This window comes from Myotis davidii, unplaced genomic scaffold (genome assembly GCF_000327345.1).
Source record: "Myotis davidii unplaced genomic scaffold, ASM32734v1 scaffold964, whole genome shotgun sequence".
Taxonomy (NCBI): domain Eukaryota; kingdom Metazoa; phylum Chordata; class Mammalia; order Chiroptera; family Vespertilionidae; genus Myotis; species Myotis davidii.
In genome coordinates, this window is record NW_006298351.1 from 1,144,790 (window position 1) to 1,167,713 (window position 22,924).

A 22,924-nucleotide genomic window follows, 5' to 3' on the forward strand; every position below is an offset into this window, starting at 1 on the left:
GAGCAGAGCCACACTCAAGGGGCCAAAGAGCCGCATATGCCTCGCGAGCCGCGATTTGCCGAGCCGCAGTTTGCTGACCACTGTCCTAGTTCATAGGTCAACACTCAACCACTGGGCCACACCAGCCAGGCTCAGTCTGTTTTGAAAATCTAAGTTTTAGACCCTCACCCCAGAAAAGTGCACATACTCACAAAATCTGCAGGGCCCCAGACCTACTCTTGTCAGCTCTCATGACAAGCATTAGGAAACCACACTATCACCCACTCACAAAATCTGCAGGGCCCCAGACCTACTCATGACAAGCATTAGGAAACCACACTATCACCCTGCTTCTTGGGTTCTACCAGTCAAATATTAACAAAGAAATAGCAAGGATGTACACAGTGTTCATTACAATAGCCCCAAACTGAGAGCAACCTGAACGTCCATCTAATGGGGATGATTAAATAAATGATGGTACATTCATACAAAACAAGGCTCGGTAGCGACCAGAACTTACAATGTGGAGTAATGCTTATCATCTATAATTGAACAAAGGAAGAGATTACAAACAGTCCTACTTCCACAAAAAAATACAAATATATACAAAAAAGGTCTGAAAACATTAAACGCCAGGGTGTTCATGTTTTTGCGGTAGAAATGGTGCAATTACAGGAGTATTTGCTTACCTGTTATTCTACAATAAACATGTACTGCTTTGTATTAATAAAAAAAGACTGTATTTAAATTTTTTAAGAACTCATGCTATGCCACTGCCTCAAATATAAAACTAGTCTCTGGTAAGCTCATTTCATAATTCAGGAGCCAGACCTTTGATAGCATCTAGGAAGGACCTACCCCTGTTCCATTTTATTCTCCAAGGAAAAGACTTGCAATGAGGTTCCCGAGACCTTTGCGCCTTTTGGAGAAGAAAATGAAGTTCTATGTTTGTGTTGTCTGCCAAGACTGAAATACTCCTGCTTTGCAGGAACAGAGAGTGGGATCTCCCTGGACTTGTCAAGGTAAATAACTAGAAAATAAATCAAGGGGGTGGCTGAACGAGCAAAGAAGGGCAGCTGGTGCCGGGCACTCTCACAGCCCCACCTCCCAGGCCCAGGTGGAGGGCTTGCAGGGGCAGATGGGAAGCACTGGGGCCCTGGAAGGTGCAGCTCCATCTTGAGGACCCGTTATTCCCCAATAATAAAATGAAAACTAGCTTATTTGGAAACCCTTCACCAGAAGAAAGCAGATTCCTTAAAGCTGGGAAGCCAAGCGCCCCCACACGCTGGCGGACCTCGCGGGCCTGCAGATCTGGGCCTAGAGAATCAATCTGCCACCAGCCTTGCTGCTGGGCTCTTCAAAAAATCAAGGAAAAACATTCTTGGGGCTCAGAGGCCAAACTACCCCACGTTCTATCTTGGAATTAAACTGAACATATGTAGACCTTCCTGAACCATCTGTACCATAGGTATGAAGAGAGAATTGGGGTCAAATCCCAGTTCTGTGACTTTGAGCAACTGACTTTCCTTTGTGAGGGCCAAGCTCCTCCATCCACCAGGCTGTTCTGGAGACTCGGCCCCTAACCCACAAGCGCAGATCCCCGTGAGCATGCAGGACCTACAAGCCTCGCACTGTTTAATTTAACCCTCACGGCTCACACAGGAAAGCCTCTGATGTGAGCAGAGAATGGACTGCCCGGACTTACATTTCAAAAAGATGGCTGACTACTGTGTGGGAATGGACAGGAGTGGGACCAGGGTGGGAGTGCAGACCCAGGGAGAACGGGACTGCCATGACCCACGGGAGGTGGCAACGGCAATCTGGAGCTGTGGCAGCAGCAAGGGCATGACCATTGGCCTGACTCTGAATCCAGGTTGAAGGGAGAGCTTCCAAGGGGCAGCCCATGGGGTGGGTGCAGAACTGATTCACTGATTTCATCTCAGAAACAAAAACTGCTGTGGGTTTGAGTGAAATGCAGTCTGAAACGAATTGCTGGGTTCAGCAAGTGCAAGTTTTTAGTGACTCTGGCAAATGCCATCCGGACAGAAAGCTTGGCATGTCTGAGAGCCCTGATCCAAAGGGTTTAAAAGAGGAAGGGAGACTGCAAAGTAATACTAATGGACATAAAGAAAAGGGACAAAAATAATGACTTCATAGAAGCAATTTAAAAAAATGAAAGTTTTAACTTTGGAACCACATTAATGTTATTCACATTCAAAAAATAAAACTAAGTTAAATCAATAAGGACAGGGGAACCCTAAAATTGAATACAAACAGAAAGAAAACAAAAATCTGACTGTATTTCAAATAAATAACATAACAAGACTGTATGAAGCCAAATAACTAAATTTAATACCTGACTAAATGTCCTTAGCCTGAAAACAAGAATAACTATAAACAAATCCTGAACTCTTTTAGGTTTGTATTTCACCAGGGTATGGGCGAAGCGATTCTGGAACTCTGAGTGTATTATAGAATTAAGCAAATGAGCAGATATGTTGATATTGTGAGAGCCAGGAGAAGGGAAACACAAATATAGAAGCAAGAAAGGCAAAAAATAACACAGAGTGGATCTGAATAGAAATTGGAAGTACCACTGTGATTTTTTTAATATATTATACTAGAGCCCGGTGCACAAATTCGTGCACAGGTGCGGTCCAGCAGCCAGCCCCAATCTGGGCTGATTGGAACAGGCCGGCCAGGTGGAGGGGCTGTGGGCGGTTGGCTGGCCAGCCCCACCCCCGGCCAAACTCCCGGTTGAACTCCCAGTCAAGGGGACAATTTGCATATTAGACTTTTATTATATAGGATACTTTTAAACATACATACTTTTTATACATCTATAGCTATATTGTGTGTTATCAGTGTATATATATATGTATGTGAACATATATCTTTGTTCTCTTGCTAAAGGACCTAGAAACAATTACACACCAGTAGCAATAAACACAGCCAGCACCAACTCTTGGTTTTTAAATGGCATTGCCTTTTAAAATGAACCAGGGCTACTTAGAGAAATGGCTGATTCAGGGGAAAAAAACAGAATAAAATGAGCTTGGAGCCCTGGCCAGTATGGTTCAATTCCTGGTCAGGGTACATTACCTAGATTGCAGGTTCAGTCCCCAGTGGGACTGGCTATGGGAGGCCACTGATCCATGTTTCTCTTATACATCGATGTTTCTCTTTCTCTTTCTCTCCCCCTTTCCCTTTCTCTAAAATCAGTAAAAACATATCCTCCAGTGAGGAAAAAAAGAAAAGAAAAGAAAGAAAAAGCAAGCCAGCCTGGAACATCTTTTGGGCTAGGAAGTGCCCCCCAAAAAGATGGAGACATGTCAAAAGGAAATGCCACCTGCTGATTCTGGAACAATTTGAGCATTAATATGAATGACAGAATGGATAATACATAATCCACTGAATAAAAGAAGAATATACAAGTCAACACTGATAATAAACAAACAATAACTATATAAATAAAAGGAGATAAAGGGAGAATTCATCCTTATAACAGATGCCACCTAATAATAAATGAAGGAATGATGGCATTAGAAAAAATGACCATGATAGCATCATCACAGTGATAAATGACTAAGGCAAGAATCCTCAATGGATGGTAAATCCCATGGATAAAAGTCTGAAGAGGAATGAAATACTTCAGAGTTGCAAAGTATCCCTCATTAGTTACTTTTAAATTACACAGAGAAATACTGTAAACTACAGTGAAGAAATCTGACAGCCATTACCTTAACTAGGAATTAAGTTACCACCACCAAAAATGGGACAAACTGATATCACGGGCCTCCTTAACATGACACCATGAGAACACAGTCATTTATGTAGTACTCCTGCCAAAGTCACATAATGCATCTAATCTAATCATGAGGAAACAACCGATGATCCCAAATTGAGGAAGCGGCCAAACTCCTGGAATATATCATGAAAGACGAAAGGCGAACTACTCCAGACTAGTGGACACCAACGAGCTGGGACACCCAGATGTAGTGTGGGGCTGGATCCTGGATCAAGATTGGGAATAAAACGCTCATAAAAGACATATTTTTACTATGGTATGATTCCATTTACATGAAGTTCAAGAATAGACAAGACTAATCTACGGAAAGTCCAGAACAGTAGTTGCCTGTGGGATCATAAAAGACATTATTGAATCAATTACTGAAATTTGACTATAACTATATATTAGAAAATACTTTTTCCTGACTTGATCATTGTGGTTAAGAGACTGGTCTTGGGCTGCCTCCACCTAAGTCATGGCGCTTGAGTCCCCATGTGGAGATGTGGTGAGTGCCGCCTTGGCCTGGTGCTGCCAGCTCACCATCCTGCCATGGTCCTGCTCTCATTGGGGCCCATCAGGGCTGGCAGTGCCTCCACTGCTGCTTGCTGCCAGTGCCACATTGCTGACACCCGCCATGTTCCACACCGCCCCTTGGTGGTCAGCACACATCATAGCGAGTAGTTGAACTCCAGGTCTCCCAAACTCTCGGTCAAATGACTGCCCAAGGGACAATTTGCGTATTAGGCTTTTATTATATTGGATATACACTGAGTGGCCAGATTATTATGACCACCTGATGTTTGTAGGCAAATTAGCCATACACTGAATTGTATGGGATATGGAAACCGAAGGCCTGTTCAAACACCTTTGCTGTCTGTAGTTACCAAGATAAAACATCTCCAATTTGCACAGGAACACAAGGATTGGACAGTCAAGCATTGGAAAAAAGTCATGTGGTCGGATGAATCACGTTTCCAGTTGCATCATGCAGATGGCAGAGTGAGAATTTGGCAGAAACGGCATGAAAGCATGCACCCCACATGCAACCCTTCAAGCTGGTGGGGGCAGTGTTATGGTTTGGAGCATGTTTTCCTGGCATGATTTGGGCCCTTTAATTCGTGTGGAACAACGTCTGAATAGCACAATATACCTAAGTATCGTTTTGATCAAGTTCATCCTATCATGTTGATGGTGTATCCCAATGGAGATGGCTTCTTCCAACAAGACAATGCACCATGCCACGGTGCTCCTATTGTGCAGGAGTGGTTTCAAGAACATAAGGGAGAGTTTACCTTACTTTAGGTGGCCCCCACAATCACCAGATCTCTATCCAATTGAGCATTTGTGGGACGAAGTTAAAAGAGCCATCAGGCAGCTGGTTCCACAACCACCAAATCTCACAGAAGTGGACAGTGCTATTCATCAGGCATGGTGTCAGATTCCTCGCATCACCTTTCAACGTCTCGTGGAGTCAATGCCAAGAAGAATTGCCGCAGTATTGAAGGCAAAAGGTGGCCCAACGAAGTACTGATGGGGAGGTCATAATAATCTGGCCACTCAGTGTGTGTGTGTATCCATGTTCAAAGGCTGTTAAATCGCGTTGCTTACCCATATCTTCAGAAAAAATCACTTCCACTGTCATGGTAAACAACCTGCTTCCCTATTTATAATGGTCTGGTCCTCTAGCAACTTCAGCGTGAAATTATAGCTAATGTGCCTACAAACGTCTGGTCATAATAATCTGGCCACTCAGTGTGTGTGTGTGTGTGTGTGTGTGTAGAGAGAGAGAATGATAAAGCAATGTGGCAAAATTCCAACCACTGACAAGGCTGCATGAATGTTATATGGAAGTTCTTTGTTGTAGTCTCAGAAAATTGCAAATTATTTTTTAAAAACACTTTACAATAGTAATATTTATTAAAGTAGTAATATTTATTAAAGTACCTAGCATATGGCAAATGGTTAGCCAAGGTTTTCTTTCATCCCTCTTCTGACCACCTCTGGCCTTTAAATATATAGAAATATATAATCTTTATTGTTGAAAGTATTACATGTGTCCCCTTTTTCCCCTCCACTGACCTCTTCTAGCGCCCTCCCGCCCCCTTCCCCTCACTCCCAGGCCTTCACAGCCCTACTGTCTATGTCCATGGATTATGCATATATGCATACAAGTTCTTTGGTTGAGCTCTTCCTACCCATCCAATTAAATGTATTTTTTAAACAATAAAAGTTCAGCCGTAGCTGGTTTGGATCAGTGGACAGAGCATCGGCCTGTGGACTGAAAGGTCCGGGTTCGATTCCAGTCAAGGATACATGCCCGGGTTGCGGGCTCGATCCCCAGTAGGAGGTGTGCAGGAGGCAGCCGATCAGTGATTCTCTCTCATCACTGATGTTTCTATCTCTCTCTCCCTCTCCCTTCTTCTCTGAAATCAATAAAAATAGGTTTTAAAAAAAACAGTTTGGGGTTTTTTGGTTTATTTGTTGTTGCCAATATTTAAAACTCAAGTTTTTTTTTACCAAAACAACAACAACAAAACACCCCAATTTCCGTCTTCTCTAATGGATGAACCAACCACCATGTGGCAGGTGCTGAGGGGCAGCACCTCCCCGCTGGCTTCACTTGTGTGCCCCACCAGCCAGCCCAAGGCAGGGCCCAGGTTGGAACAGTGGAACTGTCACCAGGAGAAAGAAGCAGTCAGTGTGGTCCTGTTGTCACCTCATCAGAGCACAGGGTGGAAGGTATGTGGGACCAAGGAGTCAGTTCCTCCTGGGCCCTCTAAGAAGTCCCGGGTCGATTACTGATATGCCTTAAGACTCGAGTGCCTCGCCCCACTTACCGTTGAGAAACAGCTTTTCCAATTTCTCGAGCAGTGCGGCACATTGATTCAGCTGCTCCCGGAAGCCCTCAGCCACGCAGTAGTCCACATCGCTGGCCTGCAGCAGCTCCTCAAATGCCTTAATCATGGTGCTCATGTGTTGGCGATAAATGACACAGATGTCATGGCTATCCTTGATCTGCTGCCGCTGAAGGGAGAGCTCCCTGGCTTGGGACTGAACTAATGAATTGTATCTGATAAAAGGGGGGAAAGAAAATGCGTGTGCCATTTTAGAATTGAATTTTTGTGACCTTAACACTAATTGGAAAAATGACAGAGCACAATTTTTAAAAGCCTGCAGCTGTACACGTATATATACTTTTAGAAAAATTGAAACTGTACAAGGTCACTCCTTCAATTTCAAAACAGCTAACAAATGCTGGAACAAAGGTTCTTCTGCAATATTTTTAACCTTATGAAGCCCCCAATTAAAGTAAGATTGGCAAGGACTCAAGAGAACAATCAGATCCATACACTCTTCAAAAATCCTATTCCGAATTGTAGAAACAAGTGCCCAAGGGACAGGGAACCCACCACAAATTCCATGAAGAACAAAACAGAAACTATAGGCAGGAAAACAAAGACAGGACTCTCTCATCTCAACCAAAAGGTCAAGGAACAGTCAGGATCCTAACTATCATTCATGGAGGGTCTATGACTTGTTTGTTAGTCACTGTAGTAAGTGTTTTTTATAAAAAATCCTCCCAATCTTCCAACAAATGTATGAACCTCCCCTTTTACAGAAGAGGGAACTGACTCTCAGAGACACAAAGTTAGTTAAATGGTCAAGGTTTCGGATTCAAACACAGCTCTGCCTCCAGAGCCCACGCCCTATTATGCCACTGTTCTGGGCTTCCTAGTAAGACTCGGGAATTGGGAGGCACTGAGGAAACTGTGGCCACAGTAACCTGGCTCCAGAGCAGCTGGCAGACCCTAAGCCCTCAGGTCAACATGTTCCTCCTCCCAAAAATGACGACAGTGTGTGGGACGGTGACCACCTGCCCCCAGTTTGCACATACAATCATGTGACTGCAGTACTGCAGGTGGGGGCCAGTTGAATGGATGAGAAAGAACACAAGTATTAGAGTGGTCACTGTGGGCTGGGCAACCTCTATGGGGCTCAATTTCCTCATCTATGAAAACATATTTAATAACAACTCCTCCTCAGGTGATTTTGAGGGTTAAATAAGAAAAGTCCCCACTGGAAGGTCTGACACAATGGCCTTTCAATAAATACAAGCTTCCTTCAATCTCAATGTTTGGAAGTCTTGAAAAATTCACTCTGGCTCCTGACAAGTCAGAACTATGTGTTTGACTCAAATTAGTGACGAATGAAGGTCAACTTTACAAATGATCCCATTTTTGCCAGATCTCCTGAAGCAAAGCTGTATGTATCTAGGCTCATAAAACGTATCTTCATGCCCTAAGAATTCTTCTCTTTTAACACTGGCTTGTTTCTTTAAGATGAACTTAAATGGTAAAGATATGGAAAATATTTATATTCTTCCCACCTGCCTAGGACATCTTTCAGTTCTGCAGCACAGTAAGTAAAAGCCAGTAATAGTGTCCAGAAGCGAACACTGCCATTCAGCAAACATACTACCAATCACAAGTGACTGGTATAAAATGTTTACTGAGGCCCTAATCAGAGGAAGGCAAAATCTGCCCTGATAATTGCAGAGGATACAAGATTGCATGTGCGCAGGCACTGTTCTGTGTGGCCTCACATTTCACTTCTGGGCAGGGCCTAGCTGCCTTCACCCCCAGCACCAAGCCTTCCACAGTACACACCCCACTCATGGTCCCTTTCAGCTCATTGGCTTCAACCTAGTGGCAACATAAGGAAACTGCAGGATTCAACAGTGGGATGTACCTTGAGGGCGAGAGATCTCTGAACTTATTCTGCAGGTCATGCACATCACTGAAAAGTTCCATGTTCGAATTGTGCTCCTTCTGCAGCTCACATTCCTGGCCTACCAGCTGTTGCTCAAGGCTCTCCAGCATCCTGTCATCAGCCATCTCTGGGTCCGGTGGATGGAGGATTTGCATGTGTTTCACATAACGTACTTGGTGCAAACTTGAAAAGGTCATTTCCTCTTCATCAGTATGACCCTTGGCCTTGTGGGAGCCATCCTGAGCCCCGTCTGTCCCACACAAAACTGTGATAATGGCCTCACTGCACTGGGAATGCTTCTGAAGCTGAAATATGAAATTCCGGTAGCCCTCAAGCTCAGTTTCCAAGTCATAGATTTTCTGTTTCAAGTTTTCTGTATCATTTGAGGTGTCGATGTTCTTACACTGATCGGTTCCAATCATACTGATTTCAGTGGAAAGCTGACTCTTGGAATTCAGGTAAGTAGCTACTGAAGTTGGGCTCTGAAAATCTTCAGAAGGATTCTCTTTGCATGTTGGCAAGATGGCAAGGTCATTGGGTTGGTCAATTTCAGGGTCTGAAAATCAAGCACATTTATGTCAATGGGTCTCCTGTGCTGAAATCCATCCCCTCTGTCCTTCCTCACAGCACTGCTAAGCTGAGACCACTGCAAGGGCCTCCTAACAAGCCCCTGACTGCAGTCTTCCCTCTTACCTCTCAATCCAACCTCTTCCTCAGAGCAACTGTTCTAAAAGGTGAATTTAACCATGGGAACCACCCTCCTGCCAACAAATACTGAGACGAACACCAAGATACAACACAGAAATAAAAACACTGGGGAGGCAAAATGCAATTTATGAGATAATATTAATCTATTGAGCTGCCATAACAGAACATAAAAAGCATAAATACACTGCAGCTTGTCTGAAATGGTTTAAGTCTGGGCTCTCAAATAACTATGAGTGAGAAAATGATTTCCATAGACTCATGCCCACCCTTCCCAACAGAGAGGCCCCAGGATCTTCTGGAAAACTCTGAAAGGAAGTAGCACATGGTTGAGGCACCCTGGGGTCTAAACAAGAAATAAAAACATTGGTAAGTGCAAATGGCAAGCCCTGGACAAAGTGCCAGGCCTATGTTTGGCTGAGTCAGCTTTGCCATAAAATCTTTCCTCTCTGAAGTGCACCCTCCTCCCGACCCACGACCCATGTTAATTTAATTAATTTATCTGCGCCAATCCCAGGAGACCTGGAGTTCTCAGAAGGCAGAGACAGTCTCTCATTCCTCTCTCTCCTCACCCACTGCATGAGGCCGGGACACAGCAAATGCTCAGGGACATCCACTGAACCAGTGAATAGATGCCTGCATGGGTAGATGGATGGATTAAGAGAAGGGAAGGAAGGAAGAAGGGAGGGAGAGAAGAGTAATCCTGCCAAAGGCCAACTTATCTGGAAACCGCACCTATGGTAAGTCCAAGATAGACCCTAAAATTATATGGAAAATACCTCTGGCTACAGAGCCTTCTAAAAATCCACAGACGAAGCCAGAAAAAAAGTCCAGGTTCAAGTCATCACATCTGGGGCACCGCAGGCAATCCCAAGTGAGGGGAGCAGTGACCTCGCAAGACCTGTGAGCACCACAAGTCCCTGTATCCAGACTCAGAATAAAGTGAAAACAATAGATTCATTTTCCTTATTGTGTTCCCTCAATTGTGTATTTGTCAAGAGTCAAGATTAATCACTGCAATTCATGAAATTTATACTCGAACTTATTGCAATTCTAAACAACAAGGCTGACATTTCCAGCAGTTCAATCGGGTCGTTCATCTAGCTTGCGGAGAAGACATTTTTCTAGGTGCTTACCTTTCTGTAGCGTTTTGTCTGGCACTGGGCTCCCCTCCATCATTGCTTCAGCCAGAATTAACTTTTGGTGAAGTTGCTTGTTGCGAATTTTAAACTCCTTCAGCTCCCCCTGCAGTTCCAAGATCTGAGCCTGCAGCTGGGCCACCACCTCCTGCGTGGCTGGGAGCCGATACACACTTCCTAGCGACTGGGATGGTTTTATCAGGATGGGCAAACGGGACTTCTTAGCATCCTGAAAACATACACAGAGACACAGTGAATATACTTCCTGTGGTCGCATAATCAACAGTCTCATGGCCAATCTTATAAATCTGAATTCAAACCGCTATCCAGACTTCTGGTTCCTATACTGGCATCTGTGTTTGCCTCCCAGTCTGAAGAGCTTGTATCTTGGCAAGTCCCTTCTCTGACCAGCAAGTGCCAAGCTTTTCCTGCTCGACACCCTCTTGGCCCTGACCCACTGACCCTCTCTAGACATTCCAGATGTTCAATATATGGCAGTCCTTTTGCAACACAATCTTCTGAGAAACATTTTCTTCCTCTGGCCTATTTCCTCACTTCCACCCATTCCTCAATCTAGGCCAATCTGCCTCCCACCCCTGCTAGTTCACTAGCACCACCTCTTACTACAGTTTTCAGTGGCTACTGAGTCACTAATCCAATAAATATTTCCCAGGCGCAAAGCTCGGGACCTGCCTATCCTAGACATCTTCATTTTCAATGGCTCACGGACACTCCAAAGTCAACTGAGAACTCAACTCTTCAATACCATCATCCCATGTCCCCAAAGCTACACCACTGAAAAAGTCTCTGTCCTGGTGAATCACACCAACTCCACTTACAGCACAACCCAAAACCTGGGCGTCCTTTTTAAACTTCCCTTTACATTCATCACACACTTTCATCACTCACCAGGTTCCATTAATTCCACCTCCCAGTTGTCTCTGAATTCTTTCCACTCCCTTCATCCTCCACTACCACCATTCAACTCCAGGACACCCTCACATGGCCACTGCCACAGCCTTCTGAGTGGTCCTCCCAACACTCACTCCTGCCCTTTCTAATCCACTCTCCATGCTGCAACAGACTAGGCAAGCTACCATCCCTCTTCTCTGCTTAAACTATTTTACTGCTTCCCAGTTCCCTTATGACAAAGGTCAAAGTCCTGACCACAGCTCACACTGAGCATGACCTGCAGCCTGAGTTCCTCCCTTTCTCTCACTTCCTCACTGCCAAATACTCACCCTCTAACAGTTCTTCAAAATCATAGGCTCTTTCCACTCAAAGCTTAGTGTACGTGTCTCCTCTGCCTAGAACTCATTCTTGCCCATCCCCACTTCACCCACTAATCCCAATACATTCATTAGGACTCCGCTCAAATGTGCCTTGCCCAGGAGAATGAGCTTTGATTTCCAAAACCAGGTCAGATCTCCCGGTCTTACACTCACTGCCGCCTATGATTCTTCTGAGAGAACATTAGTACCATTATAATTAAACTAGAGGCCCGATGCACGAATTTGTGCATGAGGGGGTTCCTCAGCCTGGCTGGTGACTGGGGCCAATCGGGGCTGGCCGGCTAGGGGGAGGGACCGTGGGAGGTTGGCCAGCTGGCCCCTGCATTGAGCATCTGCCTCCTGGTGGTCAGTGCATGTCATATAGACTGGCAGACATGTTGTTTGTTCGACTGGTCTTAACGGTTGCGTAGGCTTTTATATATATAGATGCCTATGCAATTCTTGCTCTTTGTCTATCTTCTGCTCTGGCCTACAAGCTCTAGGGTTCAGGGACTCTGCATTTCTTGGTCACACTCTATTCACAGCTTCCAGCACAAGAACTAGTACTCAGTGGGTACTCAATAACGACTTATAGAATGAACATGCAAACAATCACTTAAGAGGCCAAAAGGGTGCCTTTCAAGTGGGAGAATTTTAAACATATTCACACTTTAAGGAGAGGGACTGAATCTGGAATATATAAAGAACTATTAAGTCCTAGCCAGTATGGTTTACTTCATTGGACATCATCCAGTGCACCCAAAGGTTGCCAGTTCAATTCCCCAGTCAGGGCACATGCCTGGATTGCAGGCTTGATCCCTGGTAGAGGGCATGTAGGTGGCAGTGATCAGTGTCTCACTCTCATATCAATGTTTCTTTCTCTCTCCCTCTCCCTTCCTCTTTCTCTAAAAATCAATTAAAAATCTTAAAAAGAAAAAAGGAACTATTAAAATTCAATAATAAAAACACAAATAGCTCAATTAAAAGATGGGCAAAAGATCTGATAGACATTTCTCAAAAGAAGAAACACATATGGCCAATAAGCACATGAAGAGATGCTCAATATCATTAGTCATCAGGAAATATAAATCAAATTGCAATGAAATACTGCCAATCCTACTCATTAGGGCAGAGATAATAAAAAAAGATAATAAAACAAGTATTAGTGAGGATGTAGAGAAACTGTACCCCTCACACATTGCTGGTGAAAATGTAAACTAGGAACAGTTGCTTTAGAAAACAGTCTGGTAGTTCCTCAAAAGGTTGAACATAGAGTTACTGTGACCCAGCAATTCCACTCCTAGGTATAAACCCAGGAGAAATGAAAACATGTATACTCACCAAAACATACACATCAAGGTTCATAGCAACATTATTCATAATAGCCAAAAAGTGGAAACAGTCAAGATGCCTATCAAATTAAATGTACCATATCTACACAGTGGACTATTTATTGTTTGGCAATAGAAATAAAGTAGTGATACAGATTATAGCATGTATGAACCTTAAAAACATTACGCTGAGTGGAAGAAGCCAGTCACAAAAGACACATATTCTATGATTCCATTTATATGAAAATCCTGAACAGGCACAGCTAGGGGTAGACAGGTGTGGAGAAATGGGCAATGATTGCTAATGGGTTCAGGGTTTCTTTGGAATAATGAACATGTTCTAAAATTAATTATGGTAATGGGTGCTCAACTCTATGAATATATTTTTCAAAACCCACTTTATTATATACGTTCAATGAATGAATTGGAGGATATATGAATTATAGTTAAGTAAAGCTATTTTACTTTTTTTTTTTTTAAGTAGTGGAGAAGGAACCTGAGAGGAAACCAAGAAATATTTGGGACCCTGGGAATCAGAAAATCAGCAAGGTCTCTCAAGAAGAAAAGAAGAAAAACCCTTTCTTTCACATTCTAGGATATAAAATGCTTTCAGGCATTCTCCCCGAATCCTCAAGTAAACTGTATTCCCAGAGCTCAGAGAATAATAGATATTATCATGCCTATATTCCAGACAAAGAACTGAGATGCCAAACAAGCAGTCAATGTCATACAACAAGGTTGGACAGACAGACCTCAAACAAGCTCTTCAGACTCTACTGCTCAGTTAAGAAAAGTGAGGCACTTTCTGCCCTGAAATTCCAGAGGAGAGAGAGAACAGGTTCAAGGACAAGAGCACCTGTGGTGGTGAAGGGACTATTCGGGAGGAGGTGGAGGCCTCATCATAGAGGACTGGAAAATAACAGTCATTTGCTTGGTCCTCTGTCTCCACCAATCTTTATTCTTGGATCCAAATCTGTGTGTCAGATGGCAGCAGAAAAGATATCTGCAAGTGCACAAATGCCAAAGCCAATTCCAGGCTGGAAGACTGTTGTCAGTCAACCTAATGCCGGTTCTAAAATAACACTGCAGAAAATGCTACCTTCTGGACGCTGAGCAGATTCCCACCTACCATCTTATTAATGTCATGAAACTTCTCACCTGGCAATGGCAGGGAACAGGAAAGCACACACACTGAGCTCCTACCATGTGCAAGGCACGGCCACACATGACCTCATTTAGCTATCATGCCAGCCTCAGGTTCTAGGTCACACTGATCCCATTCAAGTCATTAAGAAAGATCGGGTGACTTACACAAGGACTCAAAGTAGCTAAATGTCAGGCCCGATGCAATCACAGGTATATCTGTCTTGCTTCTAAAACTAAACAACTGGAATTATATCCACCTCCTATTTCACTGTTACACTGCAATGATGTTCTTTTCAACAAGATACCAGAGTTCTGGCTTAAGCCTTAGGATTACTGATTCATTGACTAACCAAAGACCACAAAGAAAATCATTAAATTTTCTTCTACTTTGCATAGAATGGAGGCCACTATGGTGATAAGAGGGCTCCACCCATCCTGAGAAAGGCAGGTTTGTAACAGCCCTGTCTACCTCTAAAATAGGACTTCAGTTTTATATCCTTCTCCTCCTCTTTTTTTAAAATATATTTTTATTGATTTCAGAAAGGAAGGGAATGGTCTAGAGAGATAGAAACATTAATGGTGAGGAGAATCATCAATAGGCTGCCTCCTACACACCCCACAACCTGGGCAGATGCCCCGACCAGGAATCGAACCGTGACCTCCTGGTTCATAGGCTGACGCTCAACCAATGAGCCATGCCGGCTGGACGCTTCTCCTCCTCTTAACAGCTGAGTCACTCTGCACAATTTTCTGAGCCTTTCATAGAAAAATTAAATGTGATGATGTATGCATAGATATCTAGCACAATTCTGGCACACAGAACAGATGCTATAAAATAAGCACATTTACCTTTGTTTTGAAGACACAGGCAAATAGGATAATTCTAAACTAAAAAAGATTTTCAATACATTCGGGGAAATTAAGTTCATTCAATTACCCAAACTTCCTGAATATAGAATGATATCTCCCATACAAATGGGGGTTGGGAGACCTAGTTTTCCTAATATGTAGGTACAAACTGAAGGAGCTGGGGCAGATGAGAGCATTTCTATTTTAGCCAAATTGCACAAATTTGCATCTCAAGTACCGTTAATATAATAGCAGTGTCTTTTCATATACTGTGTGTGTGATAAACAAATAAGGTAGGGCTGGGATGAGGAAGGAAAAGGGGAAACGATAGTAATACTTTAGGGAAGGTTAGGACAGACACACACCTCTAAGGAGAGGCCAGGATAAGTGCAGGTAGAGGGGAATACCGGGTTTTATATGAATCCAGTTTGAGACAAACACAGGTGAATTTAAGGGTTCTGTTTGTATAAATGAGTAATGTATGGAGAACTCACTTTGTCAGCCCCGTGGGGGGATGAAAGAGGACAGGCCTGACGCCCTGCCGAATCCGGCTGGTACCCGGTGCTGAATGCGGCAGCTGGCAGCGTCTCTTCCCAAGCCGCTCTGGTGCCTTCATGTTTGAATCGGAGCGGGTCACGCTCCGTGGCCGTGGTCTGCACCGAGGCATCTTTCAGCTTCACCCTGGACGAGGCCTCCACCTTTACTAGCTGACCGCCCCTAGGTGACTTCAGCTCATCGTGGGGCTTGGAAAAGGAGTTGGCTTGGATGAATTGCCTGAGTTCACCTCTTAGCTGAACAGCCATCTGCTTAAGTGTCTTCTCAGTTTCAGCCTCAAGGTGTTCTCCGGAAGCTTCCTGCTCTGGCAAGCAGATTCGTTCCAGGAGCAGTTCACGCAGCACTTTCAGAAGGTCCGGCCTGTTTTTCCAAAAGAGAAAGAAGTGGGAAAACTAAGCTTCCTGCTATGTCCTTGTCCCTACCAACTTTCCCCAGGTGTCCTCACGGACTGGCCCTGGTCTATCGTGGTGCATGGCTGGTGCTCAGTAATTAGGCGTGGAATAACGGGATGCTGTAAACTGCTCTTAATTGAAAGAGCAGTGGCTCTAATATCAGACAAGAGTGGCTTGAAATCTAACTGTGATTCTTTGAAAGTAAGTCTTCATCCACAGGACAGCTCCGAGGATTAAAGGAGAGTGTATGGGTAAGCAGATGCTTCCTCTGCCCCTTGCCAGTGCCCTTAGCCTCCCTCGGACTCCAGCTACACTTTGTGGACGGACAGCTCTCACAGACACGCACAGTCCCACCTCAAGTGCTTCCTGCATCTCTCTGCTGCCTTGGGACTTTTCCCAGAGCTCGCTGAGCCAGCCAGCAGGGCAGTGGGAAAGTGTGGACCAGTTCGTACGTGGGGGAAACACTCAAGCAGTGGGGAAGAGAGCTGCTGAGTGAATGTCCCAGGCTCCCATCCTTTGGAGGGACAACACTAAGGCACGGTCTGTGCTGTCCCTCAGGGGGTGGACAGTAGGACTGAGCCCCAGCTGTCCACAGCAGTAACTAGAGCAATGATGTAGCCTTATTGGCTTTGCCTCCATTTCTATCTTCCTTTCCCTGACCCCTCCTTCCTACTCCCTGGAATCAACATCCCAAATAAACCACTAGTACAAGTCCTCATCTCAGGCACTGCTTTCCTGGGAACTCAAACTAAGCCAGCATGTAAAAGATTGTGGAGTAGTTCAAGAAGAATCCCTTGTGAGGTATTTCTTGTGCCAGGCACTGTAATGGGCACTGGGGACACAAAACTGCCTGCGAGGACGGAGCCTGCTGTGGGAGACAGGCGTGTACACAGTCCTTCCTCCACAGGGTAAAAAGCGGATCACAGCACTGTGCACATTTCCGAAAGCTACAGAACAACAATCCCAGGTGTCCAGACCACGGTAGCAGGAAGAATGTCATTAAACTATTCCAGAGTTGACAGAGCCTAGCCAGGGGAAAGGAAAATGGAATACTGTGAGCATGGAAAACATATGAATAGAGCCAAGACACACTGGGGAACAGGGAGATGAGGCTGGAAAGTGAGGTGGGAGAACCAGCCATGGTAAGGAAGGATGAGCCACTGCGAGGCTCTGTGCGAGGGAGCATCACAGTCACACGAGCTCTAGAAAGATGGCTCAGGCAGGCTGTGGTGTAAAGAATGAATGGAGAGGTTTCCTGTCCAGAGGGTGGTATCAGTACACACAGGAGCCCCTCCACTCTGTTCTAAACACATGTAAGGGGCAGCAAGAATACAGAACAACAAAAATGTTTTCAGGTGCACTACAGGATTCAAATTCAAGACGAAATTTATTCAAAGGTCAGAAACAGTAGAGCCCAAAGTCATGAGAAAGGGGCATTTGCAGAAAGCAGTGGGACCAGAAATTTCACTCCAACGGTAGAAGAGCCATGCAAATTTCATAAACCCTACAGTAAGATCTAGAAAGTCAAGTTGAGGCAAACCACCATGCAGGGAGGAGTAAGGGTGGGGGACTGATCAGGGCTTAACACAGGCAAACCAAACTTGCCAACAAAACCCACTATGATCAAAGACAGATAACAAGCCAACAAAGCAAATTCACACTCAAGGAAATAAAAATAACAAAGCAATCTGAAGAAGAATTTTAAAATAAGCATGTTTAAATCATCTCAAAATATAAGAGAAAAAGAAATTCATAAAGAAAAGAAGAGGAGGTTATAAAATTGAGACAGAAAATAATGACAAAAGGAAGTGGAGGATGGGGCAAGATTGGAAAGCGGTTGCTTCCTCCAGGAGAAAGATGTGGGGCAGGATGAAGTAGTGCAGTCAGTAGAGAGAGAGGACAGAACAGGCCATCATCGGTGTTACATCCCTTTTCTTCTCTCTGCAGTTTCTCCCGCCTGCCTTACTTCCAAAAACCCGTGGGACAGTGAGACTACAACTACCAACACCTCTAATACACCTTGGGCTTCCCTTGCCTGTATCTCTGCTGCCACTAGAAGTAGCAGGAACCCGTGTTTCACCTTCCCCATGGAGCCCTCTGAGGGCAGGGGCACGGTCTCACTCATCTCTGGATTCTGATCATCTAGTTCTGGGGCAGAGTCAATTCAACTCAAATGAAACAGCTGCAGCTCATTAAAACAGAGCAAAAAATAAAAGTATAAAAAACAAAATTAAAATGTATGGTACGTTTTTCACTTCTAATATGAAATCATCTAGACTACACAAACCATCTTAAAATTCAGTAAACTCAGACTTTAGAAATATTTCTGGTATTTTAAGCACGTTAAACTAAATTTTCCTTTCCTCTCCTTCCCTTAATATAGATTAAAAATAATGACAATTGCTATTCAGCTAGCCAAAGGAGGACCATTACTCAAGACCAAACAACACACAATAAAACCCAGGAAAAAGACTTTACAAATGGGTAGTAAAAGGTGGTGAAAGAGGCCATTATAATATACTAAAGTGCTGTGCTGTTAAATAAGCATTTCAAGTGTTCCTTCGCTGGAAACCTGAACAGCAGATTCATTAAGCCGTCACTGCAGTCAGGACCTTGGCAATGGTCAGTCCCCGGGTCTTGTCAGAGCCCTGAGCACTGTTTCCATGCCCTTCCTGAGCATCTTGGTCACACAGAAGGCATAAGGGGAAGGACTGATGTTTACAAAGCACTTTCAGTGTCAGATCCTTTAAATATACTAAATACATTTAGTCATCAGAGGAAGACAGTGAGATGGGGGCTAATGTGAACCCCATTTTACAGGTGAAGAAATGAGCTTGTAAAGAGTCAAGATCCCCTGGTAACGTGCAGAGCAGTGGCTGGCACTCGGGCTGTTCTGACTCCGAAGAAGCACTGCACTCTCCCCAGGTTCCTAGTCATCTTCCGCTAGGATGCCGAGTCCAGGCAAGAACTGGAGCCTGCTACGAGGAGGGAAGCAGAAAAGATGTGAAGTGGCTGAATCAGGGATGCCCGTTGAAGGTGGAATCAACAGGACTTGCTGATGAATATGGGGATTGTGGAAACTAGACTTTCAGCTACACCAATTAGATAGATCACAGTGCTGCTGACATGAGAAAGATGAGAACAGGGAGTTTGGTTTTGGACAGACTAATGTTGAAGGTGGAAATGTCATGCAGACAGCTGACAGTATGACCTGGAGAAGTCTGGGCTGTGGGTATACATCTGAAAGTCCCAAAGCGTACTCCAAAGCCATGGGAGAGGGAAGACAGAGAGAGAAACGGGCTAAAGACACAGCTCCGGGACACTCAACATTCAACAGCCAGCAAAGGAAGCTGAGAGACCGGTGAGGCAGAAGAAAAGAGGGAGGGAGGGCTTGAACAGAGACCAGAGAGTGGCCAGCTGCTGCTGATAAAGGCTGCCCCTGGCAGCTGAACTTCACAACTTGGAGACTGTCCTTGGTAAGTGCCGTGAAAGGTATGAAAGCCCTGGGAATGAGATAAAGAGGGAATGCAAGGAAAGAACGTGGATACAGGGAATGTGAACAGGTCTTCCAAGAAAACTTGCCTTTGAGGGGAAGAAAGGAATGGGCAGTAGCTGGAGTAAAACTGGGAAGGGGAGGGTGCAGGGGGAACGTCTCCCAAATGGTTGATATTAATGCATGTCTTATGTTAATGGCGATGATTCATAACAGGAAAATACAAATGATGCAGAAAAGAGAGGCCCAATGGTTTTGGACAGAAGCAGGCTATTCCTTTCTTCCATTCCAACAGCAGGAGTCAGAGTTTGTGGATACAGAAGCACATAAGCTGGCAGCACTGGTGGGAAAAGAAAAATCGCTTTTTTTCAGTCGCGTATAAGGCAAGATCATCAGTCAGGGAGGGGAGAAGAGAAGCTGCAATGCTGAGTGCTCATTTTGAAATTAGTGATGATAACTGGATCTGCCATATGAGCAATGTAACATGAGTAGCTGGTCAAGTCAAGGTCTTAGGAAAGGGTTGGATGCAACAGATAAACAGGGATGAACCTATGTCCGGGAAGGGTGTGTTCGTTCTTGGCACATGCAAGACTGATGTGGCCAGTCAGCCCATCCTGGAGACTGAAGAAGGGAGCGTGGCGGAAGCACAGAAAGCAGGAGCAGTGCTGACGGAGCTGCAGGACAGGACACGCAGCGCCTAGCGGGCCATGCGGAGGATTTGGGTCCCAAGAAAAGTGGAGTCTCTGGGGCTAGTTAGGAGCCTGCTGCAGTGATGCCGCGCAATCTGAAGGGAGCTGAGGACGGACAGGAGGCAACAGGGATGGTGAGAAGTAGGCGAATTAAGAGCTATTTAGGAGGCAGATGGTCAGGACTTAGGTTTGGGCAGTGAAGGAAAGGGAAGAATTGAGGAGGCCCTGGGTTTCTGGGGTCCTGTCTAGAACCCCAAGATCTAGTCCCTCTCCAGCATGGACTGTACATTCAGGCACTTGCCAACTCTGCTTCCCCCACAGCCTACACATGCCAAGTCTCTTCCGCTATTTATGTGCTAACCTCTAACTTCTGTGGACCACTCGCCAGCGCCTCTGTCTGGTTCCACACAGCCATGCCCAGCAAAGCAGACTCAGATTTCCTAGGAGTAGCTGCCCCACTTCTATTACCTAGAGCTCAAGACTATATCAGCTTTTTTTAAAAATAATCCCCAAGGGCTCCCCTTTTAGATTTTCCGATATCAAATTTCACACCTAATTTTTGGCTACAAAGACCAAAACACTGACATGATAAAATCCTAAACCATGTCCTCCAGAGAATGGAGCCAAATGGAATTGGAAGTACCTAGAGAGGGGGCTGGGATCACACACAGTGAACACCTCAGGAGAGGAGGGCCGGCCAGGCAGGGCCTGTACCCATCCTTTCATTCCACCTCCAAGGAATAAATTGCTCTGGTTGGTCAAGTGCAAGACAACTAATTAGACTACAGCAACTACTGGACATGTTGCTTCCTTGTAGCATCCTGGCAGAAGGTAAGTTGAATTAGTGTTTTCCAGGGGCCCAGCTCTTCTACTAGCCCCATAGGCCCTCGCAGAGGCCTACGGAAGGCTGGAAGGCGGAGGAGCTCAAAAGCTGAAGGGAAGTCTCAGGCCTAGTCTGTGAAAGCTCTGAACCGGGGTCATCAGGTGGCTCACAATGACCTCGGAGGCATGAATCACGGGCTGGCCAGTGTCTTGCATTTGGTATGAATCTTACCTGAGGGCAGTGAGAAAAAGTAGTAGTAGTTGGTAGGGCATAATTTAAGCAGTAATATCACCTAAACCCCACTTTACTGTCAACCTGGATCTATACTCTATACCCATTATTTCACTTAATCCTCAAAAAATGCCTATTGAATTCAGAAAATTAAAGATAAAATTGTTTGTATTTACTATGAGCTTAATGTTGGTAAGTACCACAAAGTGGGAGTTGTCAACCAAGTTAAGAGAAATCTGTCCATTAATAGAAAAGTAAGAAATCAATTGCAAATAAAAAAAAGTTAAATACTCAAAAGCAATAATAACAAAAACAATATAAAAATAAATGAGATAAATGGGAAGCAAAAAAAAAAAAAAAAGATGTCTAATGGGATAGACAAGCATCATCACCCTGCACGTTACAGATGAGGAAACCAAGATGGGGAGTGATGTCACAGGTCTAAATGACACAGCTGAACTGGAGCACAGGTTTGTCTGACTCCAAAATCTGCTTTTTCTAGTACAAAACCACCTACCGCCTGGAAGGAATTCCAGATAGAGGACTAGTGTTTCTCTGACTCCTCCAGAAAAGTCTCCAATGGCTCTGCCATTCACCAGCTAAGGAAATGTCGAGTCCCCAAATGTCTGCTCCCACACTGTAACATCGAGACTAGCAGCATGCAATGCAGATATGAGGGTAAAATGGGATCAGGCATTTTACTACAAGTGCCAGCTTGGGCCCTGGCAGAGTGTGTTAAAGAAGGGGGTGCAGACCCGTCGGGTCGGCAAGAGGGCCCTTAGAGTCAGGACCCTCCTTCCCCCCATCATGGAAGTCAATGGTGCGCTCTTAATGACAGCCTTAATGAGACTAGGGCAGCAGTCTGCCTGTGTAGGAAAGCCTTTCTAATAACTAGCCTGGCCAGTGCTGGCCCGTAAACCTCTGGAACCTACAGGGAACGGGGAACTGGATCTCAGATGTCATAAGCTTGCCTGCAGGGTATTGGCCCATAAAATGCTTTCTTTAAAACTGTAACTAGGTCTCAATTTTTAAAAATCAACAGATTTAGAATATAATTTTTGGACTTCTACTGAAAGACCAGAAGCTCTGAGCCCATGTGTTTGCAGGACAACAATCAGTCGGAGCTGAGAAGCTCCTGTCCACTAGAAGGGGGCACTCACATCCCAGTTTGCCCACTCCTACGACGCCTACTCAACATCCCAGCTCCCATCACCCAGGTACATTCTTGGTGGCCCTCAGAGAGAAAGAGAGAGTTGCATCTTCCACTCTGATGGGACATTTGGGACTCTGATGTTGAGGAAATCCTCCATTTCTCAAGCACTAACTGTGGGCACCCAGCTCCCTGTGATAATAAACCGGAAGAGCCACTGGGCACGTCCCAAGAGGACTCACGCTGGAAAATGTTAGACAGATGTCAGGACCGGGGAGGGGTTGGCCTGCCTGAGCTCACAAACACAGGACACTTCAATCCTTTTTCTTAGCTAAAGAAGCGTCCATGAGGCTTAGTCCACCAAGGATAGAGAAAGAGCAGGGTTCCTGACTCCTGCCAAGAGGCATGGGCGGCAGTCACCAGCTCCATCTCGCCATCTACACTGGAAGAGAACTGACAACTTTCACTGTACACACCCCATATGCCAGCCATTTTCCATAAGCAGTACTTTTTCTTACTCCTCAGAGCAACCCTGAGGAGTGGTCAGAGAGGCTGAGGCACTGAGAGATGAGAGCACAACAGCTGTTGGTGAACCAGAAAAATGGGGGGGG

General features: G+C 44.9%; 1 protein-coding gene across 9 annotated transcripts in view; it reads right to left on the bottom strand.

Moving 5' to 3' along the window:
* The window catches only part of CDK5RAP2 (CDK5 regulatory subunit associated protein 2), a 159,955-nt gene that overhangs the window by 34,407 nt on the left and 102,624 nt on the right, over window positions 1-22,924 (bottom strand). For all 9 annotated transcript variants that reach the window (XM_015570625.1, XM_006773982.2, XM_006773981.2 and 6 more), the window contains 4 exons: window positions 15,475-15,895; window positions 10,381-10,612; window positions 8,519-9,095; window positions 6,607-6,839 (listed from right to left, as the gene is read on the bottom strand). In XM_015570625.1, coding sequence (XP_015426111.1) covers window positions 6,607-6,839; window positions 8,519-9,095; window positions 10,381-10,612; window positions 15,475-15,895 — 1,463 coding nt within the window. The remainder of the gene's footprint in view (window positions 1-6,606; window positions 6,840-8,518; window positions 9,096-10,380; window positions 10,613-15,474; window positions 15,896-22,924) is intronic.